At 34.4% G+C, this 18,852-nt stretch overlaps 1 protein-coding gene across 4 annotated transcripts in view; it reads left to right on the forward strand.

The window, feature by feature from the left end:
* Nucleotides 1-18,201: 18,201 nt before the first annotated feature.
* Nucleotides 18,202-18,852, forward strand: part of LOC127728563 (hemicentin-1-like) — a 147,424-nt gene continuing 146,773 nt past the window's right edge. For 2 of the 4 annotated variants that reach the window (XM_052235999.1, XM_052235998.1), the window contains exon 1: nucleotides 18,217-18,695. In XM_052235999.1, the coding sequence (XP_052091959.1) occupies nucleotides 18,446-18,695 (250 nt within the window). In that variant the 5' untranslated portion in view covers nucleotides 18,217-18,445. Of the gene's footprint in view, nucleotides 18,696-18,852 lie in introns of all 4 variants that reach the window. The other 2 variants (XM_052236001.1, XM_052236000.1) reach the window with 2 other exon arrangements.

Genomic DNA, 18,852 nt, shown 5'->3' on the forward strand with positions numbered 1-18,852 from the left:
CAAAAATCCCTTTTATTCCAGCCATATTGCAGAAATAATGTACAAACAATAAATTTGTTTTAATTATTGTCCTAAAATATCCCGGACGAGCCCCCAATGTAACGGGAGTGGAGTTTCCACTGGCTTCGTTTTCCCGTTGTCTACCCAAGTTCTGGGATATTGGACAAACTATAAATCCACGTAAACATAAAGATGTTTATTTAAAAGACATACATGGTTGGATAGATATAATTTACATACAATAAATATACAGTGGTGGCTATAGTCTACTTGTCATTTTAAAGTTCCATATGTGCAAGCCAAACGGTATGAGCGTCTGCTCATTTCAAATCCTAAGTGTAGACTGCCCTGAACCCGGTGAGTGACGTCATACTTATAGTTCCTAGGGACAACGAGCCCGGCCGGGCCGGAAGTCAGGCACGTGCAAGAAGCAGGAAGTCCCGACAAGAATAATTACATGGCCGGTCTCGGAAGAAAGAGTTACGGAACTATAAATAATACTAACATTAACCAATTTCCCCAAATAAATAGAATAAATAACAAGTAAACAAAGTGACCTACATTACACTCCCCCTCTCTTAAGACATAATGTGCCCACACATTAGTCCTAAGATCGGTCAGGTATACTTACCAAAATTTCGTATACAGACACATATATATATAGTTACAAATTAATCAATTTACTGTTAATGTCAATAAATAATTTGAAAAATAGTTCCAGATATTCAATAGTCTTTAACTTAAAGTTCAAAAGTCACAAATGCATCACGAGACATCATCACGGAGTAAGGAATCCAATTTTAAAGTTCTGGCGGAGCATCCGGGCACACATCTTGTCCAAGGTTCCAGGAAGGTAAATATGGTAAAAGTCGTCTAGTAGATTTTCCAAATCTGTAAAGTAGTCCAAGTAAGTGTTCCCCAACATTTAATTCCATGTGGTTTAGTTACGTTCAAAGTTATCGGCAAAAAGGCCAATATAAATTTCAATGTTCCCTCATTGTGGCCAGCTATCCACGCACTGAAACAATTTCAGTTTAATCTCCATATTCTATCAGACACTGGAATAATTAAGAAGCACATTCTTCTTATAAAATCCTGACTCACCAAGAGTCTACAATAGTCTAAATACACAAGCACCGCACCACTTGATCGGGTGCCCCAATATGTATTTGTATACGTCACCGAAAGCATATAGCCCATGGTATTACTATAAACATATAAAACACACATTTCTATACTGAAATCCATACAAACTGATTGTTTGTTTATCAAATATTTTCAAAAATTAGTTAGTCATATAAAACAATTGGACTATATAATAAATCATCCCTTGTATTCCAGTAATCCCCAAACAATATCCTTAACCATGCAGACAGCATACCCATGGTGAACCAATAGGGTCAAAAAATACATACGCAAAAAGACTAACCAATAGTCCATACCCATCCTAGTGCCATTCTCTAGCACATAAGGTATTTTCAAATTTGCCTGTATGTACCACCGAAAGCAGCTTCCCACAGCTAAAATACTGAGTTTACTTTCTTCTATTTAGCAATAATCCAGCACTACTCGTACAAGACAACCCTATTCCAGCTGTATGACAAAAAATGTCATTTTAATTCAAATTCTGACTACATCCACAATTCCTTCATACGCATTGCTAAACTACTGAAAAGATTCAGTATTATTTTCCCTCCACGTAACAACCCCACCAAACTGAAATTAATTCAGTTTATTTCCAAAAGACCAAAGTAAAAATAAACATCATGATGATGTTATATAAAACATATTCTAGTACAAAACTGTACTTTTAATCCTTTTTTCAAGATTAATATAAACCGAACAAATTTCCAGAATATAATCCATGATGGCACAATATAGCCTTTTACATATACGATATAACTTTGAAGTTTTGTGTATTGTTAATTCCCTCCTTTCCATGCAAGAAAGCTAAATAATTGCTATTACATCCACACTGACAATACATAGATGCAGACAAAACTGACAGAAATGCAAGTACAAAATGTACTTTTTAATCCAAAACAATTTCAAGTATAATCAAACAATTTATTTGACTTTCCAAATCCAATTATGACAATAAATATAAAAACGTATCAATTAAACGGAACTAAGAAATAAAAGTTTTTTTAGTAATTAGAACGACAATGAGTATTCCCCATTGGTACCTCCATACACACATTCCTTAGGTGTCATGTGTTTTGACGTCGAAATTATGACGTCATTTGTAAACATGGTGTGATAAATCGCCAACTTCCTGAAAATTGAAAAGCCATAATAAGCTTTATCCTGCGATAAAATGCAGTTAAATATTTAATTTTACTGTTGTGTAAATTAGTACAAACATGGTGTGTCTGTTTTCCTTTTATGCAAGAACATCCTTTTTTCTCTGGAGCGTGAACAAAATATTCACCTTGTGCTCCAATTTGGAATTTTTCTTCTGGATTTCTAATTTCAATTTCAGAAGGTAAGTCATGTTTACTTATCTTATTGTACAAAACAATATTGAATGCAGTAATGGTCATTGTCGGACCGGCACAAACAGCGGAAATGATAAGAAGACGAACAATAAACTGTTCGATTTTGACTCCTAGGGATACAAAAATCCCTTTTATTCCAGCCATATTGCAGAAATAATGTACAAACAATAAATTTGTTTTAATTATTGTCCTAAAATATCCCGGACGAGCCCCCAATGTAACGGGAGTGGAGTTTCCACTGGCTTCGTTTTCCCGTTGTCTACCCAAGTTCTGGGATATTGGACAAACTATAAATCCACGTAAACATAAAGATGTTTATTTAAAAGACATACATGGTTGGATAGATATAATTTACATACAATAAATATACAGTGGTGGCTATAGTCTACTTGTCATTTTAAAGTTCCATATGTGCAAGCCAAACGGTATGAGCGTCTGCTCATTTCAAATCCTAAGTGTAGACTGCCCTGAACCCGGTGAGTGACGTCATACTTATAGTTCCTAGGGACAACGAGCCCGGCCGGGCCGGAAGTCAGGCACGTGCAAGAAGCAGGAAGTCCCGACAAGAATAATTACATGGCCGGTCTCGGAAGAAAGAGTTACGGAACTATAAATAATACTAACATTAACCAATTTCCCCAAATAAATAGAATAAATAACAAGTAAACAAAGTGACCTACATTACACTCCCCCTCTCTTAAGACATAATGTGCCCACACATTAGTCCTAAGATCGGTCAGGTATACTTACCAAAATTTCGTATACAGACACATATATATATAGTTACAAATTAATCAATTTACTGTTAATGTCAATAAATAATTTGAAAAATAGTTCCAGATATTCAATAGTCTTTAACTTAAAGTTCAAAAGTCACAAATGCATCACGAGACATCATCACGGAGTAAGGAATCCAATTTTAAAGTTCTGGCGGAGCATCCGGGCACACATCTTGTCCAAGGTTCCAGGAAGGTAAATATGGTAAAAGTCGTCTAGTAGATTTTCCAAATCTGTAAAGTAGTCCAAGTAAGTGTTCCCCAACATTTAATTCCATGTGGTTTAGTTACGTTCAAAGTTATCGGCAAAAAGGCCAATATAAATTTCAATGTTCCCTCATTGTGGCCAGCTATCCACGCACTGAAACAATTTCAGTTTAATCTCCATATTCTATCAGACACTGGAATAATTAAGAAGCACATTCTTCTTATAAAATCCTGACTCACCAAGAGTCTACAATAGTCTAAATACACAAGCACCGCACCACTTGATCGGGTGCCCCAATATGTATTTGTATACGTCACCGAAAGCATATAGCCCATGGTATTACTATAAACATATAAAACACACATTTCTATACTGAAATCCATACAAACTGATTGTTTGTTTATCAAATATTTTCAAAAATTAGTTAGTCATATAAAACAATTGGACTATATAATAAATCATCCCTTGTATTCCAGTAATCCCCAAACAATATCCTTAACCATGCAGACAGCATACCCATGGTGAACCAATAGGGTCAAAAAATACATACGCAAAAAGACTAACCAATAGTCCATACCCATCCTAGTGCCATTCTCTAGCACATAAGGTATTTTCAAATTTGCCTGTATGTACCACCGAAAGCAGCTTCCCACAGCTAAAATACTGAGTGTACTTTCTTCTATTTAGCAATAATCCAGCACTACTCGTACAAGACAACCCTATTCCAGCTGTATGACAAAAAATGTCATTTTAATTCAAATTCTGACTACATCCACAATTCCTTCATACGCATTGCTAAACTACTGAAAAGATTCAGTATTATTTTCCCTCCACGTAACAACCCCACCAAACTGAAATTAATTCAGTTTATTTCCAAAAGACCAAAGTAAAAATAAACATCATGATGATGTTATATAAAACATATTCTAGTACAAAACTGTACTTTTAATCCTTTTTTCAAGATTAATATAAACCGAACAAATTTCCAGAATATAATCCATGATGGCACAATATAGCCTTTTACATATACGATATAACTTTGAAGTTTTGTGTATTGTTAATTCCCTCCTTTCCATGCAAGAAAGCTAAATAATTGCTATTACATCCACACTGACAATACATAGATGCAGACAAAACTGACAGAAATGCAAGTACAAAATGTACTTTTTAATCCAAAACAATTTCAAGTATAATCAAACAATTTATTTGACTTTCCAAATCCAATTATGACAATAAATATAAAAACGTATCAATTAAACGGAACTAAGAAATAAAAGTTTTTTAGTAATTAGAACGACAATGAGTATTCCCCATTGGTACCTCCATACACACATTCCTTAGGTGTCATGTGTTTTGACGTCGAAATTATGACGTCATTTGTAAACATGGTGTGATAAATCGCCAACTTCCTGAAAATTGAAAAGCCATAATAAGCTTTATCCTGCGATAAAATGCAGTTAAATATTTAATTTTACTGTTGTGTAAATTAGTACAAACATGGTGTGTCTGTTTTCCTTTTATGCAAGAACTTCCTTTTTTCTCTGGAGCGTGAACAAAATATTCACCTTGTGCTCCAATTTGGAATTTTTCTTCTGGATTTCTAATTTCAATTTCAGAAGGTAAGTCATGTTTACTTATCTTATTGTACAAAACAATATTGAATGCAGTAATGGTCATTGTCGGACCGGCACAAACAGCGGAAATGATAAGAAGACGAACAATAAACTGTTCGATTTTGACTCCTAGGGATACAAAAATCCCTTTTATTCCAGCCATATTGCAGAAATAATGTACAAACAATAAATTTGTTTTAATTATTGTCCTAAAATATCCCGGACGAGCCCCCAATGTAACGGGAGTGGAGTTTCCACTGGCTTCGTTTTCCCGTTGTCTACCCAAGTTCTGGGATATTGGACAAACTATAAATCCACGTAAACATAAAGATGTTTATTTAAAAGACATACATGGTGGATATATATAATTTACATACAATAAATATACAGTGGTGGCTATAGTCTACTTGTCATTTTAAAGTTCCATATGTGCAAGCCAAACGGTATGAGCGTCTGCTCATTTCAAATCCTAAGTGTAGACTGCCCTGAACCCGGTGAGTGACGTCATACTTATAGTTCCTAGGGACAACGAGCCCGGCCGGGCCGGAAGTCAGGCACGTGCAAGAAGCAGGAAGTCCCGACAAGAATAATTACATGGCCGGTCTCGGAAGAAAGAGTTACGGAACTATAAATAATACTAACATTAACCAATTTCCCCAAATAAATAGAATAAATAACAAGTAAACAAAGTGACCTACATTACAATACTATCTACGATAGATCTAGTTACCGCTTTCCTTCTAAAATATTGTAGTATCAAACAGGGAACCAAATGACATTCATTTCGGACCAAAAGTGTACGGATTTACCCGGACCGACTCTATTGAACGCAACCCTGTTTCTCGCTATTTTACCTATGACGACGTTGTTAATTTCATTGACAACGGCACCTGCGCCCTTAGTTTCTAGCGATAATTTTTCATATCACTCTACTGTGCTGAGAAATATAGATTCTACCACTGCATCGAGTGTGATACGATATTTATCCACTTGAGACAGTTAAATTTTCAAATTTAAAACGCGAGGCTCGCCGAGCTTTTTAAATGTTTAAAATTTAACTGTCGAGAGTGGATAAATATCGTATTACACGAGATTTGGTGGTGGAATCTAGCTGTTTCTCTAATGATTTTCAAACAATATGCAGGCAAACTTATTCCTTCTTTTTGAATGATCTGCAAAAAGATGTGTTCTTTCTATGTGACGTCATCAGGCATGGTCGCCTTTTTTCATGCCGTCACAATAGGAAATTCAGAGGAAAGCAAGAAAATTCGACGTCATAATCGGATTTTATCCAATGAAGAACTGAGATCAAACGAACCACACGTTGATTAAATTTTTTTTATACAATGGGTGCAGAAAGAGATAAATTGACGAAGAATTAGAGAAAAGAAATTATCAGTCAGTAAGATCAAATGAAAATTTCATAAAATAGCGATAAAATAGCATAAAGATGATCTTTTGATCTGGATAATGTCAATCAATGACATGCAATTTATATCAGATCATATCAGAATTCAGTGATTATCTTAATTCTTTATTTGAAATAAGAAAGGAAAAAGATCTGTGAACAAATATTTTATCTTGATCTCTTGACAAAAAAAAAGTTTAATGAATATTTGATGTTGACCAGGAGTTATCCTCCTTTGTATACTGTATGAACTGACTCTCCCCCTTTTATTATTGAACAATTATTAACTGCTTATGTATTAACATAATAATCATAATTCTATTTATTGTCTGTATCTATAACTTGATTGATATGCTTGTAATGAGCCTTATCTGAAGAGCCTTATGATAAGGAAAATAAAATATCCTAATTCTTATTACCATCCCCTATCCCTATGATTACCGGCGGGAAAATGGACCTACAAACTAAGAGACTAACAGAGCACAACTCAATCAAAAACATATAGATGCAACATGTCAACTTGCTTAATGAGCCATTGTCCACTTAAGAGACCATATTTTATCTTGATCTATCTTGACGAAAAAAAAGTTTAATGAATATTTGATGTGGACCAGGAGTTATCCTCCTTTGTATACTGTCTGCTTATGTATTAATAATCACAATTATATTTTATTGTCTGTATCTATAACTTGATTGATATGCTTGTAATGAGCCCTATCTGAGGAGCCCTATGATAAGGAAAATAAAATATCCTCAGTCTTCATGATAAACTTTTAAATGGAAGCAGGACAAATCGCCCCACTGGCAAATCGCCCCACACCTAATCGCCCCACTTTTTCACCAACTCGCCCCACTTTTAAAAAAAAATCGCCCCAAACTGGTTTACCAACTCGCCCCACTTGTGAAAAGGGCACAGACGCCTGAACAAGAAGAACAACAACAAAAAGCCAGCAAGCACAACTCCTTCCAATACAGATCAAGCTAGTGTCCGAGGGTAAACTTACTCGCTACCAGGGCAAGCAAGCCCGTACTAACCAAGCCATCCTATTCAACATGTGGGAGTATTATATTGCAGGCAGCATATCTACAACCAGACTCTAACGACAGTGTGGTCGTGTCAACGGTCCAGTCTTGGAAGCAGACAGCTACTAAACTTTCTAATGACAATGTATTCATGTATTCATGTTCTTGTTTCTAGTGCTGACATTTCATCTAGTACTTCTTTTTATGTTATCATGCCAGTGCTTGTCATAATTGATTTAATGTATGTTTGTTTTGAATGTTATTGTTATGCATACTTATGTAGATGTGCAAACCTATCATCTGAGAATAAAATTATGAAAACACACATGATTCTTGACTTATCTTTATATAAAACATTGAAAAAAACGTCACAAAAATGCTGATGCTACCTTCTTTCTGTTTTATTTCAACCAAAAGAAAAGAACAAAAAAAAAAAAGATGCATTTCTAACGTTTTCATAAGTGAGGCGAATTGGAAGGCCTACACTCATTACAGTTTAATCATTTTATTCATAAGTGGGGCTAGTTGGTAGCCATTAATTCTATTCATACTTTTATTTATCAGTGGGGTACGTTGGCAGACATAAATTCAACGGTATTACTAATTCCTTTTTCATAAATGTAGAGAGTTGGCATGACTCAATACTAGGATTTTCCTATTTTTCATAAGTGGGGCGAGTTGGCATAACTCAATTCATCAGGATTTTTCTATTTTTCACAAGTAGGGCGAGTTGACATTCACGTCACCGAAATATTGATACTCACTTCTTACTGCTTTATTCAAACAAAAAAAAAATAAGAAAAACAAAAAGAGAAGAATTACAAAAGATGTTTATCTATAAGGTTTTCATAGGTATTGATTTTATTTATAAGTGGCAGGAACATATACAACGGGATAGCATCTTTTTCCATAAGTGGGGCGAGTTGGCATTACTAAATTCATCGTGGTTTATCTATTTGTCATGAGTGGGGCGAGTTGGCAGACCTTATTTCAGCGAGATTTTAACCTTTTCATGAGTGGGGAAAGTTACCCAACCTATTTTCAATGGGATTTTGCCCTTTTCTTAAGTGGGGCGAGTTGGTAAACAAGAGTGGGGTGATTTTTTTAGGAAGTGGGGCGAGTTGGCGAAAAAGTGGGGCGATTAGGTGTGGGGCGATTTGCCAGTGGGGCGATTTGTCATGGATTCCTTTTAAATCTACAGGCCCAGACCTCAGTTTTTGGAAAATTTTAGTTAGATTCTGTTGGCCTGTAGAGATGTTTTTATAGGCCCGAAAGCAATTTTACAAGCCTGGGCTGGTGGGCCTGTAGCTCAAAGTGAAGACTGTATCCTAATTCTTATTACCATCCCCTATCCCTGTGATTACCGGCGGGAATATGGACCTACAAACTAACAGAGCACAGCTCAATCAAAAACATAGAGATGCAACATGTCAACTAACTTTATGAGCCATTGTCCACTTAAGAGACCAATTAGGTAACATCTTGGACATAATATATGAATAACCTGAGATCACCCCGGTTTTTGGTGGGGTGCGTGTTACCTGAGACATCATATATTAGTATATAGTATACACCTATTGACTGGTTATGAGGGTAATAGCAAGTTTGTTGTTACTCAGTCTTTAGTTTTCTATATTGTGTATTAACAGATATTCAACTTCCATCAGCAATCAAAAACCATGGAAGGCACAAGGGAATGATGCAAACTGTGATTGGGTTGTCAAAAAAAAAAAGACGTTTGCACAGCATTTCAAAAGAAGAGTTGAAAGGAAATATAGAGACTCTTGCTTGAGTGAAATTGTTGCTTAAGCAGAAACCCTTATTGATAATAAACCAGAACTTGTCTCCTCAGCTTGTTGGGATCATTTAATCAACCATGATCAAATAAAGAAGTACTGGGACTTTGGCATACCTGTCAAATGACCCGTATCCTCCGGGTGACACCAGTAAATATCACCTCTCACCCAGGATTTTTTTTAAAGACCCCCAGGGTCTTTAAATATAAACCTGGGAATTCAGAAAATTACTTGTTTCCACCTGTTTATTTAGCATTTAGACTGATTTCATAAGTGATTTTCCTTGAAATATCGCCAAATTCATAATTCTTCCTCGACAGGAAGTTCAACTAGCTGTGTTAACTGTCAAATTAAGTGACCCATTAATCGCATGGCTTCACTTGACAGCTTTGGTGTCAAACACACTGTTAATTAACACGGTTTACTCCTGGTTTGCCCACATTTACTTATACCAATTATCTATTAGTAAAGAAAACAAAAAAGACCAAAGGTTTAATGAACATATAATTATGTACTAGTCTGTTCCAACTTTATATATAGGTATATAGTTTATCTGTGTTTTCTATATATTCAGGTATTTTTCATTTTGTAGTTCCATTTTTATATAGATAAATAATAAATAAACCAAACATTTTGTTTCTCAATAATTTAATATCAATTAAATCGATTTTTTTTAACATTAGACAAAACAATAGCATTCATTTAAATTTTCCCCCATAAATTCATTCAAATTTAAAACATTTCTAATCTATCTACACTGCTAAATTAAAGAGGCAAGTCAAAATGTAGGCTTGGTTTTCTCGCAGTAACTGATTATTTTCTGTGTGCGCAACATTTAATAAAGATAACAAAAAACATTACAAACATCTCCAAACAAACACACATCTAGCTATTCTACACTAAATCAATATAATATAATGTAAATTATATACTATGTTGTACTTAGAAGTTACTGTGAGCACCTCCATACATACTATATAAGTAGCGGACTTATATATGACTATAGAACCACACCCGTAATACTGCCAAAGAAATATCCGTGCAATACTATTACAAAGACTTATAATTAAATACTAATCAAACTAGTTCTACAAACTAGTTCCAAAGTTTCTAAAGATAGAAATAGAAAAGGGAAAATCCAAATATAACGAAATAGAAATAAACTAATAAAAGTGTCTTAATAATTCAGCAGTTTCTAAATGATTATGATATAAATACACCAATTACAATATATGATACAGTTTTCTTTTATTGCAAACAAAATTTATATAATTCATGAATCAAAACTATACATGCATTGCATAAGGAAATAGATAAAGCACTATGGTAAAAATAAGTAATACTGGGCACTGTATGTATAATGATGAAAAATACAACATTTTATATCTATTTAAAAAGCCACAAAACATAATATTTACAAAGTCACAAAACATTTTATTTACAAAGTCACAAAACATAATATTTACATAGTCACAAAACATTATATTCACAAAGTCACAATAACAATATTTCACAAAGTCATTCAGTTCAAATGAAGAAGATGGGATGCTGCGTCAGAGCAGTCTATCACACTTGATGAGTCTGTGTTGGTATCTGTCTTTCAGTAGTTGGGGTCTGGTGTGTCTGTATCGTCATCTTTTTGGTGGGCGGGCATCTCCTGCTGCATACTGGATAATGATACATTCTGTTAGTGCCTGGGTCTTTAGTAGCTCTATCTTACTTTTGGTGCGCCATCCTTCAGGTGGCTGGTGGTGCAGGGTCCTTCGGTGAAGTAGTGGTTCCATCAAAAGCGGTATCCTTCAACCCAAAACTCTGTCACCTAATCAGTAAATGATGTTGTAGCGGGTATGTTTTCAGCTTCACCAATGTCTTCTAAAGTTGTAAGCCAAACATCCACAACAAGGTGGGATGAACGAGAAATACTGTGGCTCGTCGTATAAGTTGAGTGATGTCTTCATTTTATATAGTAAGACTGTAGTCCACATTTCTGTGCCTTTCGCCAAATACACATGGGTAAAGTGGGAGAAACAGCCTTTCACGGTTACCCCTGGGAACACTGTCCTTTCTGTGTTGGTGGTTGCTGTCTCGTAATTGTTTCTGGTTGTAACTGATGTAGTTGAGCAATGTAACGTGTATGGCTGAAGAAGCGTGAAATTTTTAAATGATTTTATTCTTAAGTTTCATAATTTTACTTTTTAGATATTTTTCCAGAATATATACCAACAGTTTAAAAATTTGTTGATAATTTGTCAAAATAACATTTTTGTAATTTATTTTTTTAATATTTGTCAAATTCAATACATTTTCCTGGTAAAATAAAAAAGATTGTCGATATTTTGTAAAATTAATAAACATTTTGTATATTTTTGTCTCGCCTTGACGGAGTCAAAAAGCGAGACAAAGGTATGCTGTTTAACCGGGGGGGCAACAATGCAATGTATTAGTTTGTGATTAGGTCAGTTTATGGGGAACCACTAGTGGTAAGTCAATGATATTTGGTATGCAGTTGTATAAGCATTGGCATATCTCATTTCCATGGAGATTATTTGGCTCCGCCCCCTCAGTCATGGTCTATTGACTTTAAAACTTTTGCTTAGTTTACATGTATTAGTTTGTGATTAGGTCAGTTCAAGGGGAACCACTGGTGGTAAGTCAATGATATTTGGTATGCAGTTGTATAATCATTGGCATATCTCATTTCCAAGGAGAATATTTGGTACCACCCCCGCAGTCATGGTCTTTTGACTTTGAAACTTGCTTAGTTTACATGTATTAGTTTGTGATTAGGTCAGTTCAAGGGGAACCATTAGTGGTAGGCAAATGTTAGTTGGTATGCAATTGTAAAAGCATTAGCACATCTCAGTCATGGTCTATTGATTGAAACTTTTGCTTAGTTTATATGTATTAGTTTGTGATTAGATCAGGTTAAGATGAACCGTTAATGTTAAGTCAATGATATTTGGTATGCAAATTTATTGGCATTTGCAAGTCTCATTTCCATGGAGATTATATAGCCCCAACCCCTCATCATGGTTCATTGACTTTGAAACTTTTACATAGTTTACAAGTCAATGTTTGTGTTTAGGTTTGTTGAAAGGGAACGACTTATGGCATCTTCGCTAGCCAAGGGTTACGATCCATTTCCCTCCTCTCCACCCTTGGCAAATTAAGCCAACATTTGTGCTAACAATGTTGTGCCATCTATCGGTAGATTAAAGTCACGCCCATTCCTAATACATTATTCTTGACCAATGGTAGCACTTGAACTCTTCAATTTGGAGGTAAAAACACGGTAGCGTCTAGATTCTACACACTTGGTAAAGCAGGAAACGAAAATATACGTTGACATTAATGCATTTGTGCAAGAAACATACACAGGAACTTCTATTAGTTGATTAAAAACATTCAAATTGTCACTAAATATTGTCGTATGTTTAGGGATGTAAAGACTTGTTGCACAATAAGCACGTGGCAATTGTTTACATACTCTTTCTACATTTACACGTGATCATGCTATAGGCGCTTTTTGATTGGATGCAGTGAGTTTCGACTGCAACCAATGAAAATCATTACCTTGTGTCTCCGAAATTCTATCTCAATCCGCCAAGGGTGGAAAGGAGGGAAGTGGATCGTAACCCTTGGATAGCGAAGATGGACTTATGATAAGTCTATGGTATTTGATATGCAGTTGTATTAGCATTGGCACATATCATTTCCATGGAGATTGTTTTGCCATGTACCTTCAGTCATGGTTCATTGACTTTAAATATTTGCATATGTTAAAGTATTGCTATTTTAATTTCAACATTTGCATAATCAAAAGCACAAAAAGGCGAGACATATCTCTGTGTTAACAGTTTATATAGATATAAGTATTCAATTTAAATTTTTAAGATGTTTTTTCACATTTTCCTTAATTTAATAGGCACTGGCTACGGTAACATGGAAATGTAACAATAATAAAATAATTATTGTTACATTGGAGACTAATTGCGGGAATGCAGAGTTGGGGAAGGAACCGATTAATTACAAATGTAACAATAATATTTGTGTTTACAGTTACATTGCGTTATTGTTACATCGTCACCAATGCACTGCAATGTACGATGGGACTAGAAATATGTACATGTGTATTAAAATAAAACTTGAAAACTTCTATTTGATATTTACAATATTGCATACAATTTTTTTAATTTTTATTTACTGTGACAGTTTCTATAAATCCAGTACGTTGTTTTAGGAGCATGTTTTAGTCAGACTCAGTTTTGGTGAAACCACTCCAAGAGCAATTACAAACCAGTGATGCGGCATTGTGCACGTCTGTATTGCATACTGTTCAATTCCATTCTGCACTTTTTTTAAGTTAAACATTTGAGTCTTGATATAGGTTTAGTTTCGATTCAAATGCATCCTAATTTTTGAATTTTTCACCCAAAACAAATTTGGTAATAGGAATCACTTCATCCATTGTTCAAAGTATAATGACAGTAATAAGGGTAGGTGTGCAGTTAAATACATAGAAGTGAACACTTTTCTCAGTCCAAGTTCTTTTAACAACGAACCATGAAATTATATGTTTCGCCTTTGGCACTACTAAAGTGTAGCAGTATCTTTAAGAACATCAAAACAACTAATACTTAAAACTATTTAAACACAATTTGTTGAATATAAATAATATAGTTATTATTATCATTATTACAAATATTATCTAGTACATATCAAAGAATTAAGCAACAAAACTATTATAGATTAATCTAGCGTACATGGCATTCGTTAATATAACAATAACGCAATGTAACCGTAGACACAAATATTATTGTTACATTCGTAATTAATCGGTTCCTTACAACCCTGTATTCCAGCAATTAGTCTCCAATGTAACAATAATTATTTTATTATTGTTACATTTCCATGTAACCGTAGCCAGTGCCAATTCAATAATAGAATTAAGTATCTTTAATAAAATTTTACAGGTAAAATAAAGGGAAAAAATAGGACTATAATTCAGAAATAAACTATAAACAACAAAACACCATATGTTTTCATAAACCTGCAATTAAATGTGGGCAAACTAGGATGACACCAATTACCTTAGCTTAAGGTCATAAATAATTTGTGTATTTCCAAGTTGTTTGACAAAAAATTTAAGTGACTCCCCCTTTTTGCCAACTGTCACATTATTCTCCTTAAATTTATGTTTTTTTTTTTGTAGAAAGATTAAATCTAGGGCAAATTGAATGCAATTACACATCAGAATATTACTTTCTATTATTTTTCTATCTTAGAACAAATTAAAAATTAATATTTTGAAAATTATATTTTTCATCTTTACTTCCTTTAAATGCTTAAATTTTAAATTATATATTCTAATATCAATTACCTCTTAATGGGTAGTCAAGGTCGTCAACCCCCCCCCCCCCCGCTCGTCGTCATCCAAATGGCCCCGACTGTGCAAGACCCTAATGGGTAGTTAAGGTTGTTACAAACCCCCTTGGTAGTCCTAAATGGCATAATAAATAAAGCTGTATATTGATGCTATATAGCCGTTATATACTGTGAAACATGTGGCTTATGGATTGATTTAAATTATGAATGGGACAAGAAGAGGGGTATGGCTTAGCTCGAATTGATATAGTCTTAATACGTTAATATTTCAATGGCTTATAAATGCCAAAAATTAAAGTTTTAAAATTATTTTCAGATAATACTTGACCATGTGAACATGTTTTGGAAACTGTTTGATTTTAAATATAAAAAAATGTCCCCTAAATACTTAAATTCAGCTGAGAAAAAGCTCGTTTGTGTTATGACCTGAGATTTTCTTCTTCAATGCAGCTCATGACCTGCATTTTCATTTAATAGGTTGACAGGTATGCTCAGGTGCATGGAGATCTGTCCAAAATGTCCACTTTCAAAATGTGTGATGAGGATGCTGACTTTTAAGGAACCAAGTGCAATGTGCAACTCATGCCTAGAATGGCAAGATTTGTCGTGTGCCATATTAAAAAACATCCAAATCAAAGAACTGGTCTTGTTACAAATGTAAATTTAACTAAACTTTTATGAAAAATTTGAAGGTTCATTATGAATTGTGAATGTGGTACTTCACATTTTGAAATGTGATACATTACGCTTTGAATTAATACATTTATACATATTGAATTGTGATACATTCTGATTAAGTTTTATATATGTACTGCTAATATCCATCTTTCAGTGGTGTTAATGTAGGATTTAATAATTTCCCCCATGATATAACGTCCGCTGGACATTTATTCTCATAGTCCATGGACGCCAAACCCTTCCCCTAACCTGGGACAGTGATGCAACAGCACAGAACAAGAACACACTATACAAAACAATAAACAAAAAACAAATATAATAAAGAGAACAAACAACAACCACTCAATTACAGGCTCCTGACTTGGCACATAATAGTTTGAAGGTTAGTTTAAAGGGAACCACTAAAAGCAGGGGCGGATCCAGGATTTTTGAAAGGGGGGGCGTAGTATGTAAAGTTCGGGCTAAAAAAACATAAAATAAGTGTAAAATGCACATTTTTAACGATTCCTGACATGGGGCATGCATATTTTATAGTTAAAGTGTAAGCTAAGGTTGGACATTTTTGATGCCGCATTCTCCCCATTAATTGTCTATTATAAAATGATTGAATGGATCCAAAGCTATGTACTAATATATTTGATGTGGGATTTGTCAGTAAAAAATGGACATGGAAAATTCTCGTTTGTTGTATGGTTAATAAGCATAACTTCACAGATTTCTTGTTGTAAACATGATATACGGCTATTCAATGAAGTTTATAATACGACTGACACGAACAAAGACCAGCAATTTTTATCCAAATGTTTGGTTGAAATGTTTCACCCAACAAGGGAAGTGAGGGGTTCCAATTCAACCAAAGGCTACGAATGAGTCTGAAAATCAAATGACAATGAAGTTGTGAATGACGGTCGACAAATGGAGACATAAAGGCCACACCCAGCAGGCAGGTTGCAGTTGGGCCATGAAAAAAGTATTCAGTAATTCAGTTCGGCTAAAACAGACATTCCGGTCAGATATGGGATTTACATGCAAACCCCCCAAAAAAATTAGGCCCGTTTTTTATTCACCATGTTCATTTAATGCTGAATAATTTTGTGGGATTTTTTTTTCTTATTTCAAAAAAGGGGACACGATAATTGTTTTCAATACAGATACGGCCAGAAATTTTGTTTAAGGCAAAAACCAGGGTCAAATTTTTTTCTCTTAAATATCTCAGACTGCCCTATCAAATCAAATGGTCCGTACCTTAGACTTTAAATCTATCTAGAGCTTACCGACTGGGGATCATTATTCAGCAATGTTATTAATTGGCTGGGGCGTGTGGGATTACACATATTTTCGTAGGTGAATAATATTGCTTTGGAACTTTTTTTTTCATGAGAGTGTAATAGAGTATTACTTTCTGTTGAGTGGAATTGTGAAATAAAAGTCAATACGTTCTTGCTCAATCCTTTGTCGCTTTGAAGGCGTCATGCTTGTCATCTTCCGCCTAAGCAATGTGTTACTGTAATTTGAATTTCAAAGTGCATGACTGAGTGTCGTTTTTTCGACGTACTGATCAACTCCCCCGTAGCGAATCACATGACTTCAACATAATCAATAATATATTACAGTAAATACGAGCGAAAAATATCTTTATAAGTAAAGAATTGTCGCATAAAAATTAAATACACTGCCGGGAAATGGCAAAGTTCACTAAGTCTAGTCTGATTAATAATTTTACAAAAAAAAAAAAGTTCAAGCAAAGAGGGGGCGTACGCCCTCTACGCCCCCTCTGGATCCGCCACTGAAAAGTAAATCAATGATATTCAGTGGCTCAGCTTCCAATTAGGCAATTGCCTCACCAAAGTTTCATGGACTTCATAATTCACCCAGTTATAAACCATATATCTGGTCGAAAACTCCTAAAAGTATAAAGTTACTAGACATAGTTGATCTGTAACTTTAATATCACCAAATCTGTACAAAGGCATTTTAGAGGAGGTCATACATATAATTCTGTCATTTATTTTTGTTTTGATTAGGACCTGTCTTTAATTGAATACTGAGAATTAAACTTTAAACTAGCAGTTTTATTGAAATGTATTTTGTTTGTTTTTCAGATACTATAATAAACAACAGGTCAACTATATTTAGGGTTTGGGATGAATGTATTAGGTGTACATTTCTGTCTGACAGCTTTACATCAGACCTAGACCTCTGACATTTTCATGGTTTAGTCTGTTTCTCATGTATTATAAGTAATAGGTCTACCTTATTTGGTGTATGGAATCATATATGGTGTACATGTCTGTCTGCAGTGTCTGGAAGGGTAGAATAATGTTAGGTATGTGTTCGCTCACAGTGGATTGAAAACAGTGTGTAATTTACTACTTGGTATTTCATACAGTTTGCATAATACTTTCTATAATTTCAAAAACTTTCCATATGATAGCCAGTACATTTAATGTACATTGAAAAAGTGTCTTGAACAAAATTTCTGAAGTGGACACTGTTACTGTTAGCACTAATGAAAAAAAAGGAATGAACTATTGGCATGCTTGTTAGATGGGCCAAGCAAAATTGAAAATCTACAAATTTATATAGGTGTACATGACTTTATCCAAGAAACGTTTCTTGTCACTTCAGAATAAATAGTATTGTTGGCAGCCTTTAAACCTTGTGTTAGTTTTATTAAGACAAACTCTGCACTTGAAAGTAATAACAAGCATGTTTACATGCAATCAGTAAAGCCAGCTGTGGAAATTATCAGATTAAAACCTACTGTTTTATTGCCCTATTGAAGAGGGTCAGTAGAATTCACCAAAATAAACCTCTTACAATCAACATGATCTACACATACTTCAAAAGTACTTTAAAGTGGATATAGATGGTAAAGAAGTGTTGAGCTATTGTGACATTGTGTTTATGGAAAACACCTTTGATGAGGAATACATTAAAAGAGATTGTTACAATGACACTAATTGGATTTTCATATATTACTCTGTGACAACATATCTTGTATAGAAACAAAGATTTATAACTGGAACTTTTCTGGAAATTGTATAGCTAACAATTAATATGAAAAATAAATTTGCTACCTGTATTTCATTTTGGATTATTTTTGCTTTCACATTTCACATTGTGTATTCTCAGAATGAGGACATTCCTGTTGGATCAGCATCCCTGGCTTTTGTTTTTGATATCACTGGATCCATGTATGATGATCTAGTACAAGTTATTGAGGGAGCAGAGAAAATAATGGCAATGACATTGGCTAGAACCATCAACCCATTGTATAATTATATACTGGTACCCTTCCATGATCCTGGTGAGTAATGAATATACAAATATAGTCAACAGGACATGGATACAAAAATCTACTTGCACTTTTCTTATACAACATTTTCCTGACCATTAATTTGACCATGGTATGCTGTACCTGGGGGTGAATCAGTCAAGGTCAGGATGCATAGTACACATAGCAA

Source organism: Mytilus californianus, unplaced genomic scaffold (assembly GCF_021869535.1).
Source record: "Mytilus californianus isolate M0D057914Y unplaced genomic scaffold, xbMytCali1.0.p SCAF_2, whole genome shotgun sequence".
In the NCBI taxonomy this organism is placed as follows: Eukaryota; Metazoa; Mollusca; class Bivalvia; order Mytilida; family Mytilidae; genus Mytilus; species Mytilus californianus.